Source organism: Callorhinchus milii, unplaced genomic scaffold, assembly GCF_018977255.1.
Source record: "Callorhinchus milii isolate IMCB2004 unplaced genomic scaffold, IMCB_Cmil_1.0 Scaffold3, whole genome shotgun sequence".
NCBI classification, from domain to species: domain Eukaryota; kingdom Metazoa; phylum Chordata; class Chondrichthyes; order Chimaeriformes; family Callorhinchidae; genus Callorhinchus; species Callorhinchus milii.
In genome coordinates, this window is record NW_024704744.1 from 84,287,998 (window position 1) to 84,313,649 (window position 25,652).

Below are 25,652 nucleotides of genomic sequence, written 5' to 3' on the forward strand. Positions count from 1 at the left end.
GTGTTCACTTATAAATATAGTCACAAAACTTTCCTGCAACATCCTGTGAAGGGCTTTGAGACATTGATGATGTGATGAGGTGCTATATCAAATGCGAGAGTATCTGAATCAGACTGAGAGTCCCAGATATATATGCCATCTACACATGGGAATTTCACTGTGTCTGGAATGGAATACACTCTCCCTGGAAGCATGTCAGTAAATGTAATAATAATAATAATCCTTGCATTTGATATAACGCCTTATCACAACTTTGAGATGTCTTAAAGCGCTTCACAGAATATACTGTAAAGTGAATTGACTGTATATTTTGTGGGCGAAACTTGGCAGCCAATTGCCCACAGCAGTGTCCCACAAACAGTTGTGGATTGATTATTATTATTATTTGTTTCCATAGGAATTATTACTCCTGGAAAAGCAGTCTGCCAATCGACTAACAACAGGGTTCCTACCTACTGCTAGGTAAACAGGTGTGTGGAGTAAGGAATTTGCCCAACATTTCATCCTGCCGGGAATCGAACCCAGGTCTCTTCCTTGCGAGGCGAGTGCTCTACCCACTGAGCTAGAGGACTCCATGTACTATCCAAAGGTGAATCAGATGTGCTATCCTCACTTGCTAAGATTAGGAAATGTATCAATCAGCGCAAAACCAACCCCTGTGAGGAGGCATCCATTCAAATATGTATAGGTTTGGATTTTTCTCCATATAATGTAGCACAATTATAGATGGGATTTTACTGTTTTGAGATTCTCTTCTGAATAGAAAGTTCCTGTTCCAAGGACTTCCATCCCTATACAAGAGGTCAATATTAGTCTTCATTTTGCTAGGACCTCACTGTCATTCTATTCACCTAGGATCTGCATTTCTCTTCAGGTGCAGCTTGAGAAGCCAGAGGAACGGATGCTGAGGAAGGAAGAGACCAACACACAGAGCCAACAGCTGCCACCCCTTAAAGAGAAACAACAATATTCATTGTAAGACATGCACAACATGAAAGCTACATAGACCAACCAATTCTCCAACAGTAGTGCTTAGTGATTTACAGAATTACTCCACAAACTGATCTGTGCTGCTATCATAATACACATATTGTTAAAACTCACTGTTCAATTGGGCTCTCAAGAATTGAGCTCGAGTGAGTATCTGCAACACACATCACAAGAGAGGTGCAAGTGAAGAAGGAGCTGTGGCTCATTTGATCTTATGGTTCAGCATACCGACCGTCTTCTAATTACAGCATCAAACTGTAGTAAATAATTACAGTGCCCTCACACCCATCCTGATAACCCATTCCAGTTGTTAATTATCTTCTGTGAAAATAAATATTTCCCAGCTGTCCTCAAGTTTCCATTTACAATTATGAAACTGTGCCCTCTTATCCCACTGACTTGGTATACCTGACAGCAATTCCTGCAGTTACTTTCTCAATACCATTTGGAATCTTATAACCTAAAAAACAAAATTTATTTGGTTCCCCCGCCCACCAAAACAAACATTTCTTTTCAAGGCTAAAGAGCCCCAGTTTATCATTTCTCCAAATGTAGAGCATCGGTTTTCCCCAAGAATTTGCCGTGCATTTTACTAACAGGGAACATACAGTACATTTTAATATTTTACATGTTACAATATTTTTATATTTTGAGAGAGAACATGCATATATTCATGATAATTCTTGTTCCACTGTACTATTCACTGTACCTGTATTGGCCCACACTGGTTCTGGGCTTGTCGCTTCCTTGTTTGCTTAGTTAATTGACAATAGATCTCATTTTGCAACACGGGATGTGTGAGACACACTTGCAGAGCACTCTGGCCCAGCGATACATGATAATCGATGGCAGGGGCGTCAATTGCAACATTGATAAATAATTGGGAAGTCTGGCAAATAAAAAAAAACATTTCAAGATGATAAACTATGACAATATCCATTTAATTTTATAAATATCGATATTGTGAAACTCCTCTCTTTGTTGGCTATAAACATCCTGCATGAAATAAGTCTGAGCAGTTTCTCTGAACCCAGATACAAGAAGGCACAAGTCCATATTGCTAAACTGCCTATAATTTGGTGCAAAGCCATCCTACCTATTTTAGAGGCACTATAGGATAAATTTAAGGAAGTGGGAAATGCAAAATGATCCAAGAAGAGGATTATCGTCTGACTTTGAGCACGAGACAAATTGGGGTTGAAAAAATATTCATTGGGAAAAGAGCAGGATAAATGACATCCATGAGAAACACAACATAACTGTATCTGGTATTTGAACTAACAAACCTTCTTAGTCCAAGCCCAGTGTTAAAATAAATAAGTTAACTGACACACTGTAAGCTATGATTAAACAGTACCTTAAAAAGCTTGAGTGCTTCAGTCTGTAAAGCTGCAGATGGCAGTGTAGTTAGGGAAGAAGTGATCCCATCTTTACTGTAACACAGAGTTGGATGTCTCCATGTCTGTGAGCCTGGCAAAGCAAAGAGTCAGAACAGAATCATAAAATAATCTTAAATAAAGAAATAAAGAAAAAAAACTATGATAATTTTGCTGAAGTTATCTTAGATTGTGCTTACAGGGGACGGCTGGGCTGCTTGTTCCATTCTACTTTGAAATTGAGTTGAGAAAGACCCAAACCCCAACAACAACAACAAAATTACATTTGTATGGCACCTTTCACGTCGGGAGGATGTACCAAGGCGTTGGACAGAGTTACGGACCCGAGCTGAGGGTCGGGGTGGGTAGGGGGTAAAGCAGGGAGATTGAAAGCACGCTCGAAGAGTAGGGTCTTGAGGTGGGTCTTGAAGGTGGCGAGGGAGGAGACGAGATGGAGTTCCAGAGGGTGGCGGCAGAGTGGCAGAAGGCCCGCCTGCCGATAGTGTGGCGAGCAAGGTGGGGGACGTGAAGCAGGCCGGAGCCCGCTGAGTGGAGGGAGCGAACAGGGTGATGGGGTTTAGGAGGGAGTTGGGCAAGGATAGGGTCTCGGAGCCTACTGCGGGAGAGGACATAGGCTGCAGAGTTCTGGATGATCTGCAGCCTGTGGAGGGAGGAGTTGGGGAGGCTGACAAGCAGTGAGTTTGCATAGTCAAGCCTCGATGTAATGAAGGCACGTATGAGAGTTTCTGGGGCCTGTGGTGTGAGACAGTGGCGGTGTCGGGCGATGTTGTGGAGGTGGGGGAAGGCGGAGCGGGTCATGGCGTAGATGTGGGGTAGAAAAGATAGTTGAGGGTCAAACAAGATCCCAAGGTTCCGGACTGGCTTAGCAAGGTGGAGGGTGCAACCATGGATAGTGATGCTGTCAGCGCTTGAGGTGTGGAGGCGCTGATGGGAGCCAATCAGGAGAGCCTCGGTCTTGCTGATGTTCAATTGTAGAAAGTTAGCTCTCATCCAGGACTTGATGTCTGACAGACATTCTGTCAGGATAGCAGTGGTTCTGGAATCGAGGATGGAGTCAGAGAGGTAGAGTTGGGTGTCATCCACATACATGTGGAAGTTGACCCCATGTCTGTGGATGACGTCACTAAGAGGGAGCATTTAGATATTGAAGAGGAGGCGGCCAAGGACAGAGCCCTAAGGAACACCGCACGAGACGGTCCGGGTGCTAGAGGAGAAGCTGTTTGAGGAGATGAAGTGCAGGCGGTGTGAGAGGTACGATCTGAACCACTGAGGACAGCGCCGTGGAAGTTGAGGTGAGAGGAGAGAATATGACTTCCTCTCTGCTGGCTTCTGCTCTGAAATTGCCCTTCACAACTCTTAATCCGTGCCCTTTCTCCAGCTGCTCTGGCATATCTGAAGGTACTACTTGGGTTCACTCTCTCTCAGACATTTTCTTGAAGTAATTAAAAGACTTCTATTTTTAGCAGTAGAGCATAATGGACATTGGTAAGATATATGATTTTAGCTGGTTAAATTCCAACAGGACCCCAACGCACACTCTGTGGTTTCTAAACCTTGGCTCTTATCAACCTGAGCCGAATACTCCCCAGAATTAGGTAAGCAGGGTGCGACTGGGAGAGAGGAGAGAGTGCACATTCCATTCCAGACATAGGGAAATTTCCATGTGTAGGTGGCATACATATGTTGAACTCTATCTGGTTTGGATACTCTTATACACGACGATGAGTTTCCATATATACCAGAAATCCGGATGACCAAAAGAAATGGACACTGGCATATTTAGTATTCCCAGTATAATATCTTGAAACTGAAGAATATTGAGCTACCTGGAGAGACTAGGTGGTCTATCATAAGCAGTTGCTAAACGTAGTTCATTATAAAGAAAGGGGGGAAAGAGGAAACATTAGAGATAATGCAATTATGAGAGTGTTCATCTGACATGTCTGGGAAATAACTTACAGGGATCACTGTCTGCATTCAGCAATTTGCCAACGAGTTTTTCGAATTCGGTACCCACGTTTATATCAGTGCTGCCCGCAGCTATAGCTAGTTGGTAGAGCCAGGTGTTCTATTAAGAAACAAAACGTTGAAACGCAACAAATTACCAGCATGGTAAAAGCTGTGATTTCTAATCTCCTCAGCTCAAAGATGGGTGCCAGACTGACTCAGTTGGTAGCACCTTCCCCTCTGAAGGTTGCGGTTTCAAGACCCATTTTGGCACTTTGAATTCACGTGGTCTAGGCTGACACTTCAGTGTAGTCCTGAGGGAGTGCAATATTGTCAGAGATGTCGTTCTTTGGATGACATTTTAGACCAAAGTCCCGCCTGCCCATTCAGGTGGTCGTTAAAGATTCCATGCTATTATGCAAAAAGAGAAGGGGATTTCTCCCTGTATCCTGGCCAAGAATCCTCCCAGATAAAATTGGTCAATGACTTCATGGCCGTTTGTGAGACATTGCTGTGTACCAATTGGCTGCCATTTTCACCTACAAAATACAGATTCGCTACAGTTTCTAGTATTCCTGCAAAGCCAATTGAATTGGTCCTATATCAAATGCAAGGATCATTCTTACTTTTAAATCAGTAAAAAAAAAGTGCCAGAGACTCTAACATATAAGCAGATCAGATGTGCATCTGAATCCTGTACACTGACCTAACAACACATTTACCCAGTGGTGTGATTTTACAACAAAATTTGGATGAGGATAGTCTTTGCAATCTCATTCATGGAACAGACGTTCATAGTGGTTATTATTATCACTGGTGATGGGTCAGATGAAATTCTCTATGGCCATTTGACTGTTTACTCAAATCATTGACTGTTTTATTGGGCGATGCTGAAGAAAGCTAAGGCTCTGAAATTTCACCAGGCTTCGACTTAAGTCCCTTTTGTCACAACGTTTTAGGATAGCTCAGCATTAATGCAAAATGCTTAAATTAAATTTTAATTTGGAATTTTTTAAAAAAGGAATTGCAAATAAAAAATGGCTTCCAAATTACGACTGAATTTAACAATTTTCCACGACTCTACACAATCCTCTACCTAATATTTTAAGACAAAATGGTCGCAAACTAAGCTTAGGTGAAATTTTAGGCCTTGGGTCTCAAATATCAAAATGGTATTTAGCCACATTTTAATGAAGAGCACTCATGAAGTAATCGTGAGTTTACCTTTTCATGTTTGGAGCCAATTAGGAGGTAGGTAGGACCTTGCTCTTTGGGGTAAATGGCAATGGTGTAATGAGTTGACAGCAAACTACGCCCACTTGTTTCATAGTCTTCATCCGAGTCACATGATCTGTCCACTTCCTCTATCCTAGCTTCCAGCAAATTAATCTGGCCTAATGGAAACTGAAAAATAACCAAAACAAGATTTCAACTGGGAAAAAAGCCACTATTTTGTGTTGCCAAATCAACAACTTCCATTCATGAGCATCCTTTCACTTGCAAGAAAACTTCTCAAACCCATTGTAATCTTTAATTGGATTGAAAAGTACCACCTCACATATTGCACTACTAACAATTTTAAAGCTGCATTAAATTTGACAGATTAACTGCTGAAACGGTGCAATACTATCCCAAAGCGTTTACTTGTGTGTCTTGCTCTTTGAGGATGTTAAGTTAAGGGAAGCAATTCTCTGTAAACCCATCAATGATGTGATTAACTGTATTTTGGCTGTAGATGGAAATACTCTGACTGGCAGTCTAGCAATAATATGATGGTGTGGCACAGATAATCAGGTTACCAGCACATTGCAACAGGTAACTGATGTACGAGTAATGGTCAGTGAGAAAGGAAACAAACTTTTTTGGTGTGGAATGGAGACCAACATTGTTGGAGGAAGCGAACTGAGTAAGAAAGGAAAGTAGAAGACAAGAAAGAAGGGAGAAAGAACAGAAGAAAAAAGAGAAAAAGAATTGAAAGATGAAAGGTTTATTATTTCTGTGGCGATAGAGGCAGTGGTGAGTAAAGACTTGAGCTCCAAAATGTTTCATATTCTTCACCTCAAGACCATTGCATTTAAATTTTGGAAAATAGTCCTAACTCAGCTTATTTATTAACCAAAAAACAACTTGAGAAAATTAGCTGTAGAAAGTTAAGGCTGTAGAACAGGTGTCATTTGTAAGAATGTTTTACACTAATGGTTGAACCATAAAGCCTTAACTATACCTTATCTTCTTGATTACGGAAATAGTAGAGCACTTTTCCAACAAGTGCACACCAGACTCTCTTCGAGTAGCCGTGCTTGACCTGTAAAACAATCGTTTGGGTTAGCACATGGAATGGAAGCCTTGGACAATAAGGCACTGATTCATGCCATAAACAGTCATAAACCTTTGCTCTCCTTTTTAGTCATTTATAATCATAATTATCCTTGCATTTGATATAGCGCCTTACCATGTCTTCGAGACGTCTCAATATGCTTCACAGAATATACTGTACAGTGAATTGACTGGTGAAATGCGGCAGCCAATTGCTCACAGCAATGTCCCACAAACAGTTGTGGATTGAGTCAATTTATTATTATAATTTTGTTTTGAAGGAATTATAACCCCCAGAAAAGCGATCCACCAAGCGACTAACAACCGGGTTCCTACTTACTACTAGGTAAGCAGAGACGTGCGGAGTAAGGAAACCTGCCCAATGTTTCGCCCTGCTGGGAATCAAACCCAGGTCTCTTGCTTGCGAGGTGAATGCTCTAACCACTGAGCTACAGGAATGCACTATTTTTTTCTTTCTGTAGCTCTTCTCTGAAGCTTGTGCCACTTCTCAACGGAAGGGGCAGGCAGACAACTTGCTCTCAACATGACCCCTGAGAGGTGCCTGAGAGCTACCTGGATAGTTTTGACTCTTGACTATTTTTAAAAATCACTCTGAGGAGATCAGGAAAACATCATGAGGGAAAAATCATCAGGTTCCCTACCTCAGCAACACATTGCATAATTGATATGCAGTGGGACATGTTTGGGGTGACAAGCAAGTGATTCAATTCACCGAGAAGGATGGCTGATCATTGGCAAGATTCAATTACTCCAATCACAATACTTCAAAAATGTTACCTGGGCAGAAATTAATTACTGCTAAGTTGCAAAAACTGAAATCATTGCTTTTCCACTGTGCCAGGTATTTGTAAGCATTACGAGTTTTCAAATATTTTCCAGGGCAAGAAAATAGGAACAGGGACAACTGTCTAGGTAAAAGTCCACAAAAGAAACACCTTCAGTCCTGAGGACCAGCTCTTGCCTATGTCAGAAATTGAATATTTTCTGAAGAACCTAAAGTTAAAAGTAACCCTTTGAAGAATGTCTCACTCAGCAATCATGGCATCAAGGGTCAAGCCACTACTCTTTAGACAGCGAGGAGCTGAATGCTGCTCTGTTTCTGCGCTTAGATTTAGATTCATTTCGGCAGGACAAGAGGGCACAAGTTCAAGACTGATGGCCCGCACAGAATTTAAAACAGATACTGCAAAGTAATTCTTCAGACAACCTGTGAACGAGTTACCAGTGAGGGTGGTCAATGACAGAATGCTGAAAAGTCAATTAATGAACAGTTAGACGTTGTAATCTTACTAGCTTTATGTTGTGGAAGGATGATATCAAAGGACCAAAGCACTTCAACACTCGAACAGCTCTTGTGCATTTAAATAAACATCCATTGCTGGCAGTATTCACCTGCAACTTCTAACCTTCCACCTAAAATGGTTTGCACAGGCAGTGTACTTTGAATTACAGAATGCTCCTTGTATATGCATCCCCAAACCAGTCAGATTACTTGTAATTCTGCCTGTTAGCAGACATTATTCTACTCCATGGAACTAATGAAGTGTGTACCTTGGTTAGTAAGCCCTTGACTGATGGCTTGACATCCGGCTGTGTGAAGAGGGGGCTGACAGCCTGCACATGTAAAACATTCTGTAAAACCCGGATCCACTCCTCTAGAATGTTAGGCGAATCTGCAGTCAGGTAGTAGGTCCTCTTTTCAGTAATCAGCTGGGATTAAAACACAGAAGAAACATTTAACAAGGATGTTAAAGTGCAAAGCTTTCAGTCACTAAAGCTGGAAAAATGACCGAGCTGTTGATCATATTTTTAGCTTGACTTGGCAAACAACAGCCATTATTAACTAATTTCTATTGACCTTTATTTTTTCTTTTTTTTATTGCAGTATTATGATGTTTATTTTTTGAAGAATTTTTTTTAAAAAAAAGCAATATTAAAGCTTTGTAAGGGAGAGGTAACAGAGGGATATAGGAGAGTAAGGATAGGAGAGGGGAGTAGGAAGAGTGGGGGTTCATTTTGTAGTATAAGCACAACTGGTTGGATTACCTGAATAGTTTGCTTTCCATCTCCCCTGACAATATGACTCGAGGTACTGAGTTCGACCTGGCCCTGAGGCTTGCGGATCACGTCACTCTGTATTCAGACATAAGGGGAAAGTAAGTGTTGTGCAGCAGTGTTTCATTTACAAGGGCCTTGTGCCAAAATAAAAAAATGTAGCTGTAGCGTCTGGATTTCTGGTATTTCTTAATGGCATTCCAAACAATCCTGTTCGAATGCTTGTTCAACTGGGACCACGGATCCAAGGTGATCTTGGGTCGGAGCTGATGTCTCGTGAGCCAGCGTGACGTACACAGGATTCCCTGCAGGAGAGACACTTTATGTCTCAAAGCATCCTTTGCAGCGTCAAGGTGCAACTATCCGGATGAGCAATTTTTTCAACACCCCACGTGGTGGTGGAACTTAAAAGCAAACAGAATGCTAGGATGCACAATCAGATCAATACAATAGTAAAACCGAATGAGAAGCGAGCATCAGTCTGACTTTTGGGAATGTGAAAGCCCATTTCTAAAGATTAACGGACACTCTGGTGGGGTTTCTGTCAGCTGGATGCACAGTAAAATATCCGGTGTTTACCAAATGATGTCCAATGTTTATCACGTTAACCGCACAAAAGTAAATCAACGCTCAATGTACATTTCTGGGCCTACAAGACACTACAATTAATCACAAATACCTATTGACACACCATGTTCCATTCATGTAACGAATGGAAACATTTCTCATACTTACTGGAGACTTGTAGTACAATAATTCACCACCTTTCAGGACAAACCATCGCCGTTTCCATGTCTTCACTTTTCCTCCCATTTTTAACAAATAACCAGATTTCTCTAAAGGTTCCTGTGTATGAGAGAACACAGCTTAATGTTGCTTTGCCAGCTCAGATTCTCCAATTGATTTGGATTTTAGTGAGAGGGAGCAAGTTTGTTGCATTCTTTATTGTGTCGAAAAGCTATTTACTATAATTGTGGGTCACACAACAATAGTTGCTACAGTCTAATTGCCGTATTAAACTAATGAAATACAAAATAAAGCTTTGACTGCAACTCACTGTAACTTGTCTTGCGAATGAGGTTTCAGCAGCATGAAATTGTATTATGGATGATAAGCCTAAATTATTTGTAATTTGGAAGCAAAGCTCCACACAAACCCAGAATACAGGAAGTTGGCATTTATTACACACGTGTCACCCCACTGATACCCATCTCACTAACACCAGTTGCTTGGAAGACTTGCAATCTGGGATAAAAGCGAATATTTTAGATAATTACCTACATACATCTAATACTGCTCAATGTGTGCACCTTACCCATTAGGGCTCTGGTTTGCAGGTATGAAGATAATCTATGTTTCAAAGGTCGCCTCGAATAACTGTGCACTATCCAGCTGGGTGATTTTTACCCATGGTCGTAGCCATAGGTCAACTGTGGTGTGCTGAATCAGATTGACGCACAAACTGAGACCAACGTTATATGTACAGCTCATTACACATTACTGCATATCTGCAGAACCGCATGGGGGAAGGAGGGGGCGTGGAAAATTTGCTTGGAGCAAAACTTACATTTTTTCCACTGTCAAGAGACTGTGAGGAACACGTTTTAGGAAGTTTCTGCTCCGGCTCAGAACATTCTGTATCTGTGGAATATGCATCTGGCGGGATGGCATAATCGCATTCGGATGTCATGGAAGACATTGACACACCTGATTAAGATCAAAGTGTACAGTATTTAATACCATCTGTACAAACACTTACCGTAGCTCCCCCAGTTCATAAAGCTGCTGCCCAGAGAAAAACAGAACAGATTGTGCTGAGTTATCTGATCTCAGATGAGTGACAGTATAATTATATACTGTGTTATAATTATTGTATAATTAAATAATGTTACAATTTGTTAATGGAAGTGGGTGAGAAGAGGAATTATCCAGGACCCTTGCACCTTATCTTGGCTCCTCCTGGAATGTTGTAAATGTGTGGACTTTAACCAGGAACAGGCTCAGCTGTGTCACAATGGTGAGATATTCTGCCCAGAACTCACTACATGCAGACTAAACATTCGGGCAAATTATTAGAGGGTCACTTTAAAACTGTGGGTCAACACCATCAAGAGACGAGGTGAGAAGAAAGAGTTCTCAGCCAATTGTCAACCATCTGTAACCTGATAAGACTGACTGTGGGTATATGAATCCATGTGTCTGATATTTAATAAGGTAGATACAATATATGTATATCAAATAAAAAATATGATTTATTTCCAGATCTTTATCGCTTTTTGAGATATTAATTTATATTCCATCTATTGGTGATTAGTTAAGGAACCTCCTCCTTTCTCCCATCCCCGGTTTATACAAAGAAAAATAATAACAATTTGGACACTGTTGAGTGCAATTAGCTGCCACGTTTCACCCACAAAATATACAGTCAATTCACTTTACAGTATATATATGAAGCGATTTGAGACGTCTCGAAGATGTGATAAGGTGCTATTTCAAATGCAAGAATTATTATTATTATTCTCTGCCTGATCCCAATTCACACAGTAGTTGACTATGTGTTATTCGTCAATCCACAACTCATTGTCATTCTTAAGAGTATCTAAACCAGATAGATATCCACATATTCCATAAATTCCACTTCCTCAAACCATACTAACTAACCACTCCCTTCGCTTAGCGGGCATCTGCCTGCTTCATGTCTCCCGCCCAATCCGCCCTACCATTGGCAGTTGGGCTTTCAGTTGGCCCAAACTCTGTAACCTTCTCCTGGAGTCCCTCCAAGTTGCCCCCAACCTCACCTCTTTCAGTCTGTCTCAATACCTTGCGGCTTTCACATCAGGAGGTTGTCCCAAAGCACTTGACAGTCCTGACTTGGTACTCTCTGCTCCCACTCTCAGCTCGGATGCCAAGCGTTTTGGGCACTATATAAAAGTAAATTTATATTGCATTGTATATGGAGGTCACCTAAACTTGGAAATTTTCCTGTAGATTTCTCACTTTGCCACATGTAACAGAAGCTCTTACACTGTCTACAGTAGATCAATCACTTATCTACATGTAACAGACTCTCTTACCACGTTTCATGGCTCTCGGGCTGCTGGGGCTACTGCCTTTGCGAGAGTCTGATCCTGTCATCGAAGTCCTTGAACTTCCTCTGGAGCTCTCATCTTCCTCAGTCTCAGAGGACTCATCAGAGAAGGGACTGGTGCTCACCTGGGTTGCTTTCTTGAGATCGAAGAAGAATTCTATAAACTGGCTAGCACTTTTTGTGTAAACATATCATGATGCAATTTCCTCTCCTTGGAAATACATTAGGAGTTTAACAGGTCGCACGCATCTTATGCAACTACACAAGTCTTGTTTGGTATCAACTCTAAGATGGTAATTCAATTATTTTCAATTAAAATAATGCATTGTTTGCAAACACATCAGGCAAAGAATTCAGGGTAATTCTGAAAAATATTAAAGCCCAGTTAGAGGATATTGCTATGAATAAATGAAGTGTTGGCCAGTAGGTTCAATTCTTAAAATTAAGAGAGGGAATCATGGAAGTGGCAATGCTGCCCACTCACCCCTTTCAAAGTAGTGTAAACGGGCGAGGTTATATTTTTGTAGATGAGGCTGGTGTAGGATCCTGTCATTGAATAGGAAGACATGAAACCAGTGCCTAAGAAACAATGAATATTATCAGTACAGCTCACTCTACATATCTTGAATCCTTTATGTGGAATGTCTGTACATTAAAGTAATTTAATTTTTCTTCCAAATATAAAGAGAGTTAGGTGGGATCAGTCTCAACTATGTGGTTTAGTACTTAGCCATTTGACCGGGAAGTCTTTATTTAACCACTGATACGAGCCGAGTTTGTTGTTCAGGATTAGTTATACACTTTAAATGAACATGGTTACGACACATGAAGATTAATACGCGACAACAAAATACTTCTCAGTGTATTTTATGTCAAGAAATACTTACATTTGTTACCTGGGTCCAGGCAAAAGGCTTCTGACATTCGCATGCCTGACTTGGCTACTGCGTAAATCCTGCTTTCCTGAATTGAGAAGATAACAGAATGTCAGTGTGTTTTGTGGGTAAATGCAGCAATCAATTTGTGCATTGCAACGTCCCACAAACAGCCATAAAGTGAATTTTATTGGGAGAGTATTGTTGGCCAAGACACCGAAACAAAATCCTTTCTACTTTCCAATAGTGGCAATCTGGAGCACTGCTGGATAAGACACCGAGAGAAACTCCTTTCTCTTTTCGAATAGTGCCATGGGATCTTTAATGTCCACCTGAACAGGTAGATGGGACCTCGGTTTAATGTCTCATCCGAAGAATGGCACCTCCAACAGTATTCTAAGGAATACTGAAGAGACGGCAGGGAAATGGTATTAAGGATGGTGATAGTGATGTGGAATAATCAGAGGCGGAGCGCGATTGGTGAATGGCTTCTCCTGTTCTCGAAATTTCCTATATGACCCTACCCAGGAAGGGAACCTGTGCAGAGGAGGCGTTGGGGGTTTATTGTTGGAGGCTTTGGGTGGGCTGTCTCCCGGTTCATGTTGCTCTTCTGGGCTTTGCACTTCAGAAGGGTCGTACAAGAACATTCCCTCGTCAAAGCCCATTTCCATCTTTTCCAGAATGTCACTTTCACCCTCGTCTGTGTCAATGTCTGTCTCCTGGTGAAGCAGTGGCCGCACCATACTGATGGCGTTTCGGTTTCTGCCGAACAGCCGATCCGTACACAGCTGCGGTTGGCTGAAATGTTTCTTTGTTGTGGCCAGGTTCAAACTGAACACATTCAGCTTCCGGAGTTTCGGAGACGGTAAATTGTTAAACGAGTTGGACTCAGCCGAGGAATGGATGGATTGGATACTGGTAGCCGGAGTGGGGGTCGCGTGTTTCGGGGTAAGTGCTGGTGTTACAATTGGGCTCGGAGTATTTGCCTCACTGGACGAAGATGAAGAATCTAGCCTCTGGGACTGGAATTTCTTGTTCAACTCATCGGAAGAATGGTCTTGTACCATTCTTTTGCTCAGTGGTTTTGAGCTCATCGCTGCAGCTGAAACTTGGTCCAGAGTCCTGGGAGATTCAGTCTTTGCTGCTGACACTGATGAGGGTTTTCTCTCGGCCTGCAGGACCCTCGCTGCCTCATCCTCATAGGCAGAACCACTGTCATCAGACGCTGTTAGGTATATCTCACTCCCAAAGTGACTGAGCCTTATTCCTTCTTCCAACATGTGGTTGGAGTGGTTAGATGCACATTTGGACTTTGGCCTCTTTTTCTTCTCTTCTTCATCAGAACTACCATCGCTTAGGGACATGAATTCGTCCTTTGGCCTCGGTGCAAGCTGGTGCCCAACCAATCCTTTCCGACTTTGTTGTTCGTGGCTGCTGACAGTCTGGGAGGTAGCCTTTTGAACAATTCTGGTGTCTTGAACTGCATTTATTTGCGATCTCCTGATGGTTTCTTTCTCTGCAAGAGGTGAACATGCAAAGTTATCTATTTCCAATTTCATCTCTTGAAATGCTTGTTGTAAAACTTCTTCTGTAGAATTATTTTGATACTTCAAACCTAGCAGAGGGCTGGTGATGCAACTCTCTTGTGTTCATGGAATGGTTGTAACCCAGGATTCACTATGGTTTTACAATTATTTTCACCATACATTTTAAAAAGGAAAACTAAGGACACATTTTGGACAGAAATTTCACCTGGGTCTATATTTGCTCTGTTAACCCACTTCAGAGCACCCAGAATTTGTCAAGTGAGCATTGTCAAATGCTGCTAAATACAGCATTTAATTTTGAAGCCGTTTTTCTGCAAGTTTCTTGCAAGAATTATAGAAAAAGGGCTTCAAAGTTAAAGTGGAATTCAACAATTTGCCAAAATCTGCACACTCGGAAACGTTCCATTAGGAGACCTTAGCGGAATTTCTATCCGCGATTGTATTAATGTTTTATGAAATATAACATTGCTCAAGGTATCAGGGATTTATCATTGCGTCATTGATTTTCTCTACCAAGATTAGATTTGTTTGATTATACTGCAACGTATAGAGTGAGTTTTATCTACCTGTTTGCTGTATGTCTAGGAGCTTAGCTTCGAGGCGTGATGCGGTTGATGTGCTGCCATCATTCAGACCAGCGTTCTGTTGCAGACTTTGGGGATTTCCTTGAAAGTACCCGAACGTTAGGCTGCTGAGCCGTCGAGCTTCGCCTGACGTTTTGTTTAAACCAGAAGGCGACTTTGGTCCTCGGCTTCCTGTCAGGGCTGAAAGAAAGAAAAAGCCAAGGTCCGAAATCCCATCAAACCCATCCAGCCTTACAAACAAGGCCGCAGGCAGCGGCTAGCCTGCACTTCTGTTTTCAATGTGCTGGAATTGATGTCAGCAGCGACGCGATGAGGCGGACATCAGTTATTTTTTTTAGCACTGGAGCCAGTCGTTGCGGAGGGGCATATGCAGTGAATGGGGTCCATGATCCTATGACTAAACCTGCCTCATAACAAACTATAATGGGGTTCTGCTATAATAATGATAATAATAATAATAATAATACCTTGCGCTTGGTCTTACTTTGGAAGCTAGTCTTTTTTAAAAATTGCAAAATCATGGCCTTCAAATTTAGGAAATGTCTAGTATTTTGCGAGACCTTGAAGGCCACATTCGCCTATAAAACACAGTCACTCTACTTTACAGTATATCCTGAGTATTAGTGCGGCATGCAAGTCAACAACTACAACAACAAATTACATTTGTACACTGCCTTTCACGTCGGGAGGACGCTGCAAGTCAACGATGTGACACTCATCGCGGGCACTGAAATTGCTACGGACAGCACCAGGAAGAAACGATCACATCCTACACATGTTGACGTGTCGCAAAGAGAAGAATTGGTAACCATGCACGATGGGATGCTGCAGTCACTCAGTGACCACACAGGTCTGAGATGTATGGCCTGTTACCTTGTAATTTGGTTTCAAGAGTCTGTGTGAGCTCCAGTTGCTGCTGGCTGGCGACTTTCAAATTCTGATTTTCAATTTCAAGCTGTGATCAGATTGAGAGGAAATAATGAATGTAAATATATATAAATAGATTTTGAATTAAGAACAGATTGTAGTACAGGCAGCCCCGATGGTGTAGCGGTGAATGGAGCTGCTGCTTATGGAACAAGTTGGATTCCATTATTTTTAAGGTCATCCATCTCCATGCAGAAACATACTCAACAACAAGTTACATTTATATAGTGTCCTTCATGTAGCATAATGGCTCAGAGTGTTTCACATTGACAGAGGGCAGATGCCAAGCAAGTGAGAAGGGAGAGTAGACCATAGGTGCCGTTCACAAAAGAATTAGTCAGATATGATATTGTATTGATTTTTCTGCAAATGTGCAATAACATAGAATTACCTCACACAGCTTCTTTGTGACCCACTCCTTGATCTTAGCTGCTTTGTCTTCGATTATTCTGGTCTCCTGTTTTCGCATTTGTTTCTGTAACTCAAAATCATACTCATAGAATCACACTGTCGTCACACACAAACCCTTCACTGCAATATAGTCAACCGGTTATTCGCACCATTGGCAAGTCGTTAACAAGAAGGCACAAATTTGAGATGAATTGTAAAAGGAATTGAAATTATACGTTGGAGAATATTCTTTCCACAGAGGGTGGTTGGAATGTGGAGTTCTCTGCATCAGACAAATTGAGGTACAGCCAATGAATCTTTTAAAAACGGATAGATTCTTGAAGAGGAAGAATACATAGTTATTTATTTGTTAATTTATTAATGGTCAGCCAGGTGTCTGACACATGCAGAAACCAATCACCATGCTTAAGAGTATTCAAACCAGTCAGTGCCATGAACCTACACGAGGAAATGTCCCGTGTCTGGCAGGGAATGCGCATACTTTCTCCAGAGGGACGCAGCTTCAAGGCTCGGGAACCGTAGAGGGTGCATTTGGATACTGCTGGCATTTCTTTAACCAGCTAAAGCGTATCCTGAAGGAATATCAAATGGTTTGGGGCGCGAGCAGGAAAGTGGAACCTGATTGAGGTTAATCGTGTGGAGCGAAGGACCGGTCCATTTCTGTGCTGCAACATTCTAGAATTCTAAACACTCCCAGAAGCAGAGAACAGGTTTGGTGCAGCAGCGCACCTGCTCATCCAGGTGCAGCTCCAAGCGCTGAATGATGTCCTCCTTCTCCACTATGAGAGTCTCCAGATCCTGACAGCTCTTGTACAACCGATTCTCTGATTCGCTGGTCTGCACGTTGGCTGCCTTGAGCTTCTCTTCCATAACACGAACCTGAGAACCCAAAATGGCAACGGGGGGGGAAAAGGAGACTTCAGTAAAATACCCGTCATAGTATCTTGAACTAAAAATGAAGAACTTCACCTTGTTGTATTGAAACGTCTCAAAGTACTTTGCTATCAAGGACACATGTAATTGCTTTATGTGGGCACATGAAGGAGCCATTCTGTGCACAGCAAAAGCCCACGAGCAGCCATTGAGGTGAATGACTAATATATTTGGAGGATTGTTGGCCAGTACACTGGGAGAAACTTTCTTCTCTTTTCACATGGCGTCCACTTAAAAACAGGAAAATGGAACCTTGGTTTAACACCTCACCTGAAATGCACCTCCAACAAAGTGGAGTTATCCCGCGCACTGCACAGGAGTGCCAGCCTAATCCAGGAGCTCAAGACCTGACATGGGGCTTGAACCCACACCTTCTGACCCAGAGGCAAGTGTGCTACCACCGAAAGCAGTCAAGACTTTTGATCGAACTGAGTCACAGGTTTCCCTGAATTAAAAGGAGCAGCACGGCTGTGAGTGTTTATAATACAATATCATATCTGACTAATAATAATAATCCTTGCATTTGATATAGCGCTTTTCACGTCTTCTAGACGTCTCAAAGCGCTTCACAGAACATACTGTCAAGTGAATTGACTGTATATTTGTGGGCGAAACGTGGCAGCCAATTGCGCACAGCAGTGTCCCACAAACAGTCGTGGATTGAGCGACCAAATCATTATTTTATTTTAGTTTCTTGAGGGATTATCATCAGGCATGTGGAGTAAGGAAACTCGCCCAAGGTTTCACCCTGCTGGAATCAAACCCAGGTCTCTCGCTTGGAGGCGAGTGCTCTAACCACTGAGCTACAGGTTTCCGACATTCCAGAGTTTCACTCGGGCATAAGTATTTCTACGTTACGATATTTGTATTGAAATGACAAGAAAACACACACATGAAATGGTTTGTCGAGCGAGCCTTCTGTATGATTACATTTAGAGGTTGAGTTTGCTGCCATGTAATCAAATGTATGTTTCGCACGGCAGTAACCGTATCCATGGAAACCATTCAAACCCAGACGGTGAGATAAAATGTTGGCAGTGCCTTTGAGAGAATGTTCCAGAGCGTAATTCACTGCAACACCTTGGAACGACAGACTGGAACAGAAATGAATTTCATCCCGTAGCTCATGCTGTAAAATATAAGTTTGTCGGCAGAACTAAAACAGCTTTGCTCTTGGACCCGATGAAAGCCTAAGGTTTCCAATGACTGTATGTGGGAAAGTTACATCTTTCTAAGCTGAATGTTGGGTCTCATGGAAAGCAAATGGGGTCTCTTAGCTAAAATCACGTGAAATTTTAAAACTCTGATCATTGCCCAGAGACACTTAATGGAGGTGATCGTGTATGAGCAACGGCAACTTAGAAGAATGTCTCAAAGCGCTTTGCATAGTTTGAACGAGACACTGAGCTGGGAGAGAAATAGGGGTTGATGGCTGAAAGAGATAGGTTTTTAGCTGAATTCTGAGTATGAGAGGTAAAGAGAGAGGGCAAACAAGGACTTCAGAAGAAAGTTCCAGAGAGCGAAGGCAATGTAGCTGAAAGTTCAATAGCGGTGTGGAGTACATGAAGCAGGCCAGAGTTGGCAGGGTAGAGGGTGTGTAAGAGAGAATAGGACCGCAGGTGATTGCAGAGATTGGGTGGGGCAAAGGCATTGAGGCATCTGAAGGCAAGAGCGAGATTTCTGAAGTTGATGCGCTGGTAGACAGACACAATGTGGGGTCCTGTAGCTCAGTGGTTAGAGTACTCGCTTTGCAAGCGAGAGACCCGAGTTCAATTCCAGGCAGGGCGAAACCTTGGGCAAGTTTCCTTACTCCACACGCCTAATAATAATAATCCTTGCATTTGATATAGCGCTTTTCACGTCGGGAGGACGTCCCAAAGCACTTCACAGAACACATTGTAAAGTGAATTGACTGTATATTTGTGGGCGAACGCGGCAGCCAATTGCGCACAGCAATGTCCCACAAACAGTCGTAGATTGAAAATGACCAATTTATTATTGTTTTTGGTTTTTGGAGGGATTATTATTAGGCGTGTGGAGTAAGGAAACTTGCCCAAGGTTTCGTCCTGCCTGAAATTGAACTCAGGTCTCTCGCTTGCAAAGCGAGTGCTCTAACCACTGAGCTACAGGACTCCACAAATAATAATCCCTCCAAAAAAAAACAATAATAAATTGGTCATTTTCAATCTACGACTGTTTGTGGGACATTGCTGTGGGCAATCGGCTGCCGCGTTCGCCCACAAATATACAGTCAATTCACTTTACAGTATATTCTGTGAAGTGCTTTGAGACATCTAGAAGACGTGAAAAGCACTATATCAAATGCAAGGATTATTATTATTATTATAATGTAAGGACAGAATTGGACTTGATTATACAATTTGGTCCCCAACTCCTCCTTCCCAGGGCTAAATAGACTGCCGACACCATGTGCCTGGTAATGGTGACCCTCAATCTCTTGACTAGATCTTTTTTTCCAAGAAAGGCTTTTTGGAATCAAACCTGAAATGCTTTGTAGTGAGTCTCTGAAGTATAAATAGGGGACGGAGGGGTATTGTGGCTATGATTATTATCAGCTCTGGAATCGCAATTAAAAGCAATGCAGGTCTTTCGTATCAGCATTGCCAATTGCGCAGACTAAAATAGTGGAGTTCTATATTCAATGTGCCACAGACAGACAGGTAAGAAAATATGTCAGTGCTCCTGGAGGTTAGCCCAAGTGAAGGGCATTATGTAAATGCAACTTGTAGCTGGTGTTGTACATCTCTGGATCTCCCCTGCAATACCCATTTACATCTCTGTACTTTTCTTTCCCCTTTATCTTTAGTTTCTGTTAAGTCCTTGCTTCTTGTGATCTTGACGGTATACATTGCAATTTATTGGGTTGATGGTTGGTGGTGGGGCTGGGGGGCTTGGTGGAGCTGGGGTGGGAAGAGAGGAGGTGGAAAACTGTTCATTGGGAGAAATGGAACGTAAAATTATGTCTTGCATTGGAAAAGTAAAGTGCGGAAATGCAATACTGGCCCACAAAGTCTCAGCTCAACTGAGATTGTCTCACCTCCTCTCTGTCTTATACCATTGACACAGATTTTGCACCCTTTTACTATTGATGGAGTTGTTAAATGTGAGATTGCAAATAATCAGTATGTATGGGTATTAATGGATTACATAGAAAAAACAGTGAAATGGGTTTAAAATGATAAAATTTACCCTGATACAATAATGCCCACAAGATACACAGTCACTGCATTTTACCTTGTGAAGCACTTTGAGATGTCTCGACGACATAAGATGCTATATCTTATCATGTTGTCATGAAAGGTGCTATACAAATGTAATCATGTTGTTGTTATATCGAATGCAAGGATTACTAATTATTATTACAATGCAATACAACGATAGAATTGTTTTCACCCACGAAACACAGTTACTACACTTATTGGTACATCCTGTGAAATTAGGGACGTCCACCTGACATGAAAGGCACTTTACCAAACATAAGGATTATTATTATTAAAATAGGCCGTATTGCCTACTCCTGTTCTTGCATTCCTATGTATACACTTTCCCAGAGCGCACAGAAGTAGAGCAAGAAAATCACAAGACTGCACATGATCTGATTGCATCTTTGGGGTTTAATCTGAATCCTTTGGATTTTTACCAGTTAGATCTGATGTTAATCAGTGCTAAATTTAAAACAAAAGTTGTATATTTCCAAACTTTAGTGAAAGTTTTAAAACTGTGAGTTTAGTTTTAAATGACATGTTTAATGCTTTTTATGCCCCCCACACCTTCAAATTGCAGTGTAAAGAAGGAAATCCTCTAAGCAACCAGTCATTTCCCTCTGGGAGAGCCTTAGTTCTGCGATAGTTCTATGTGGTACAATGTCAGATTGGATATCATCATAAAACGCCTCTGTCATGATGGCATTCCCAGGACAAAGCTCCAGATAATCAAAATAATAATTATAATCCTTGCATTTGATGTAGTGCCTTATCGCATCTTCTAGAAGTCTCAAAGCGCTTCACAGAATATACTGTAAAGTGAATTGAATGTATTTTGTGGGCGAAATGCAGCAGCCAATTGCACACAGAAGTGTCCACAAACAACTGTGGATTGAATTACCAAATTATTATTTTTTTGAAGGAATTATTATCCCGGAAAAGTAATCTGCCAATTGACTAACAACCGGGTTCATACTTACTGCTAGGTAAACGGGGCATGTGGATTAAGGAAACTTGCCCAATGTTTTGCCCTGTCAGGAATCGAACCCAGGTCTCTCACTTGCGAGGCGAGTGCTCTAACCACTGAACTACAGGTCTCCAGATCATTACATATGAGTAACAACTCAAACTATTATCACAACATGTTAATCGTACCAAAGTTGCCTTCTTGCTGATCTGGGCTTCCTCTTGTTCCCCAATTTAATGTGCTCTAATTGCTATCTGGAAATATATTGTTTCAGCTACCGCCACTGTAAAATTGGGAGCATTATTCAACAACAAAAACTTGAATTTATATAGCGCCCTCGGAGTGCTTAACAATGGTACAGTTTGATGCTGAAATACTACACAGAATACTAAACAATAAATACACGGTTTATGCATCTTGTGTGAATGGAGGTAGATTGGTGCGATGTACAGCTTGCCATTTATACACAAATGCAAGGAAATGCAAGGATTATATTTTATTTTATTGTATCCTTTTGAATAACCCAATTAAATACTTTAAATATTTGGAGTTATGGAAATTTGGGAGTGACTAATAAGGATAATAGTGAGTGATGTGTGGATGTAATTTAGATCACAATGTAGCAATCGACAATTTCAAGCCAGGGAACATAGCCTCGGAAACCGTGGAATGTAAGGAAAAACAAGTCAAAGGAAATCCTTGTTTGTATATAGCTCATAAAATTGTAAATGATGTGTTGTTGGCTCACTGTTCGGAGGCCTTGGAAAGCTTAACGGTTACATAAAAAAATCCAGTAAGACAGTGAGAACCGGGACCTCGTACTCTCATTTATGTATTTTTCACATCTTTATGTCTTTCTGGGCAGAAACAAAATGGAGGAGCTACTTTTGGCCAGTCAGCCTGCGCCAACACAAAATCAACACTAAGTAAACAATTGCAGCCACATCAGTAAATTCATGCATATTTTCAATCTGCAAGAGGCCCCACTGCTATTTACCAGCCTCAGGGCGCTTTTCACAGAGCGAGGTTCAGTAAAACCGTTTCTATTACACAGTGGAAAATGTCCCAATTCATAACTAAGGTCTGGCCTCCTCCTTGTCCCCCGAGTCCTCCGGTCCACGCTCGGCGGCCATGCCTTTAGCCACTATGCCCCGAGGCTCTGGAACTCCCTTCCTCATTCCCTTCGTCTCGCTCCCTCTCTTCCTATTTTCAGGTCTATGCTGAAGACCTTTCCTTTCGACCGCGCCTTTGGTCACCTTCCTCCCCCTCCCCCTGGCTCGGTCCCGGGATCCGTTACTGTGAAGCGCTCTGAGATGCCGTCCAGCGTGGAGGGCGCTATATAAATCCAAGTTGCTGTTTTTGTTGTTGTATCTCATTTTGCAAAGAGCATATGTCACCTAACAGCATGGAGCGCTTGCTGTTTGTTGGCACTAAGGACTGTTTCACAACGCAACCTGCTCCGCACTTTTACATCAGCTCTACTAAAAAGAAATCCGACAAGTGCTTTTTGGCGCCAGCCTTTAGTTTAGCTCAGAATGACAAGCAATCTTGTTCTCAGGATGGGAGTTCAACATTTCAAAATAATACTATAATAATGATGAGGAATGGTAAAAGCGCATGGGGAGGAGAGAGAGGGGCACTGAACTGGTTCATATGGAGAAAATTCACCAGTGCAGACTTGATGAGCCAAATGGCCTGTTACTATGCAGTAACTTTTGATGATTGAATGATTCTACGTTAAAATCATCGGATGGTACAATTTTTGATGTATGCTAGCAATGACGTTGTCACTTCATTTCCTTGGATGGAACGAACGTTCATCTAAATGTGGAGTCCTGTAGCTCAGTGGTTGAGCACTCGCTTTGCAAGCTAGAGACCTGAGTTCAATTCCAGGCAGGGCGAAACCTTGGGCAAGTTTCCTTACTCCACACAGAGCCTAATAATAATCCCTCCAAAACCAAAAACAATAATAAATTGGTCATTTTCAATCCACGACTGTTTGTGGGACATTGCTGTGCGCAATTGGCTGCCGCGTTCGCCCACAAATATACAGTCAATTCACTTTACAGTGTGTTCTGTGAAGCGCTTTGGGACGTCCTCCCGACGTGAAAAGCGCTATATCAAATGCAAGGATTATTATTATTATTATAAAATCAGGGTTTTTTTGGTTAACACTTTTTTAAAAAAAAATTTAAATGTTTTGTAGGATTACAGTGTGATTTATTTCTTCCTGGGTAGTGGATTATCTGTTCGGGTATTTTGGTGCGAAATGTAAGGGGGGGTGAGGGGGAGGAGAGAGAGAGAGGAGGTTGCAGGGCAACATGAATATGCATTCAAACAAAATACACAGTCGGTACATTTTACAGTAAATCCTATGAAGCTCTTTGAGACATCCCATGACATGAAAGGTGCTATATCAAATGTAAGGATTATCATTAATAATATACCTGTAATAACACACATGCAATGCTGGTGCTGGCAGTATGTGTTGAGCAAGAGCTGAAGAAACAGTCACCCCCTTTTCATGTTTTTTTCAGGTTCATAACTTTACTGCATAAAAGCATAATCAGTGAAGGCATTTTTATGCAGTCACATAGAGCGAAACTGCATGGAAAAAGGCCATTCAGCCCAATTAGTTACTGCCAGTGTTTATACTCCCCACAAACTCCCACCCCTCCTCCCTTTACTTCCATCTCCCTTGTATATGTGTTTATTTTCCCTCGTTTTAACAATTGAACTAATTTCTCCCTGTGAAGCAGTTTTAGTTACCCAGCGTCTGTTGCTTTCTAGACCTTCAAATAACATCCTGATATCAAAGTTATGTGAAATATTCAGACTGCTCTGTATGTGTTTGATATAATCTTGCCCCAGCTATTTTGAACAAGCTAGCTGTAACACTCATTAGCGCTCCCACCCATACACTACGCCTCCCACTAAATTGCTTCATTTTTCCCTTTGCTACTGAACGGCAGCTTCAATTTATGCAAAGGCAAAAAAGTACAGTGGAAGAAACAACATCAAATGTTAAATCTAGAGATTCAGGTGTGGATCAAAACCAAAATTCATAATGGCAGTTACTGGAAATAATAGTAATAATTATTGCACTGTAACACTGTACTGTGAAATGTAATCACTATGTATTTGTGGGCAAATGCAGCAGCAGAACTACACACGGTAATGTCCCACAAACAGCTATGACATGACTGACCAATTTTGTTTTAGGGGTTTGTTAGCCAGGGCACCGGGAGAAACTCTTTTCTCTCTGTGTGAATTGTGCCACAGAATCTTTAAAGTCCACCTGAACAGGCAGATAGTAACTTGGTTTAACATCTCATCCAAAGGAAACATAAAGGAGTCTAAAATGCACCATTTCCAACAGGGAAACTTTGTGCAAGTGGGAACTCTTTCTAGTTACTGAGAGGTAGGTCACATTAGCAATGTTTGACCCAACTTACTTCTGTTGTGAAAGTAGTGGTTGGTAGGAATTCCAATGGGAATAAGGAATTACATTAGTAAGCCCACATTTTAAATCCTAAAGCTTAGTACGTATGAGGACCCGCAATGTTTTTAATAGTAACTGTGACTTTTTTTTTCATTGTTGCCAAGAATTTTAATTAAGTCTACCCTTTCAATAAATGCCTACTACACAGCCTAAAATCCTCCCCAAATGTTTGGTTAAATACACTAATAAAACTGATGGTGTGTGTCCCAAACTTGCAGATGTTGTCTTAGTATTTTTTTTCCTGCTGCTTACTTTTACATCACTTAACTGTTTTTACATGTAATGTATTAGGTAGCTCTAATTTTCACTTGTTTTGTGCATTGAATGTTGCATATTTATTTGTGTACGTATGCACTGCACTTTACCATTTTAACTTATTTATTCTCTCAATGAGATATTAGAAACCACATTATTAATAATAGTAATAATATTTAAATTTGATATAGCACCCTTTCACGTTATTGAAACATATCAAAGCATTTGACAGGATTTTATCTTAACTTAAATTGATTAGAATTGTAGGTGAACGTAGAAGCCAATTTATCCACAAACTGCCATGAAGTGAATGATCAATTTTATCTGTTTTAGATAAAAGGATTGTTGACCAGGACACCAGGAGAAACTCCCTTCTCTTTAGGAATTGCGTTATAAATCTTTAACATCCGCCTGAACAGGCAGATGAGACCTCGGTTTAGCTTCTCATCTGAAGGACGGTACTTCTGATAGTGCAGTGCTCCACAGCATTGTGTTGATACCCCAGCCTAGATAGTGAGGTCAGAGTCCCAATTGTCAGGATTGAATCCACAACCTTCTGAACCAGAGTGCTACTAACTATGCCACACTGACATATTATATCTAAATTACCATA

The 25,652-nt window shown here is 41.5% G+C and overlaps 1 protein-coding gene across 1 annotated transcript in view; it reads right to left on the reverse strand.

Annotated features, from left to right (window-relative positions):
• The window catches only part of plekhh2 (pleckstrin homology domain containing, family H (with MyTH4 domain) member 2), a 62,972-nt gene that overhangs the window by 10,298 nt on the left and 27,022 nt on the right, over positions 1-25,652 (reverse strand). The window contains exons 4-21 of the mRNA XM_007892435.2: positions 16,888-17,037; positions 16,139-16,222; positions 15,694-15,775; positions 14,803-15,000; positions 13,214-14,205; positions 12,702-12,777; positions 12,299-12,393; positions 11,801-11,951; positions 10,294-10,433; positions 9,462-9,572; positions 8,718-8,804; positions 8,223-8,381; positions 6,559-6,639; positions 5,559-5,738; positions 4,347-4,455; positions 2,348-2,460; positions 1,700-1,879; positions 852-949 (exon numbers count right to left, since the gene is read on the reverse strand). Of these exons, the coding sequence (XP_007890626.1) occupies positions 852-949; positions 1,700-1,879; positions 2,348-2,460; positions 4,347-4,455; positions 5,559-5,738; positions 6,559-6,639; positions 8,223-8,381; positions 8,718-8,804; positions 9,462-9,572; positions 10,294-10,433; positions 11,801-11,951; positions 12,299-12,393; positions 12,702-12,777; positions 13,214-14,205; positions 14,803-15,000; positions 15,694-15,775; positions 16,139-16,222; positions 16,888-17,037 (3,086 nt within the window). The remainder of the gene's footprint in view (positions 1-851; positions 950-1,699; positions 1,880-2,347; positions 2,461-4,346; positions 4,456-5,558; positions 5,739-6,558; positions 6,640-8,222; positions 8,382-8,717; positions 8,805-9,461; positions 9,573-10,293; positions 10,434-11,800; positions 11,952-12,298; positions 12,394-12,701; positions 12,778-13,213; positions 14,206-14,802; positions 15,001-15,693; positions 15,776-16,138; positions 16,223-16,887; positions 17,038-25,652) is intronic.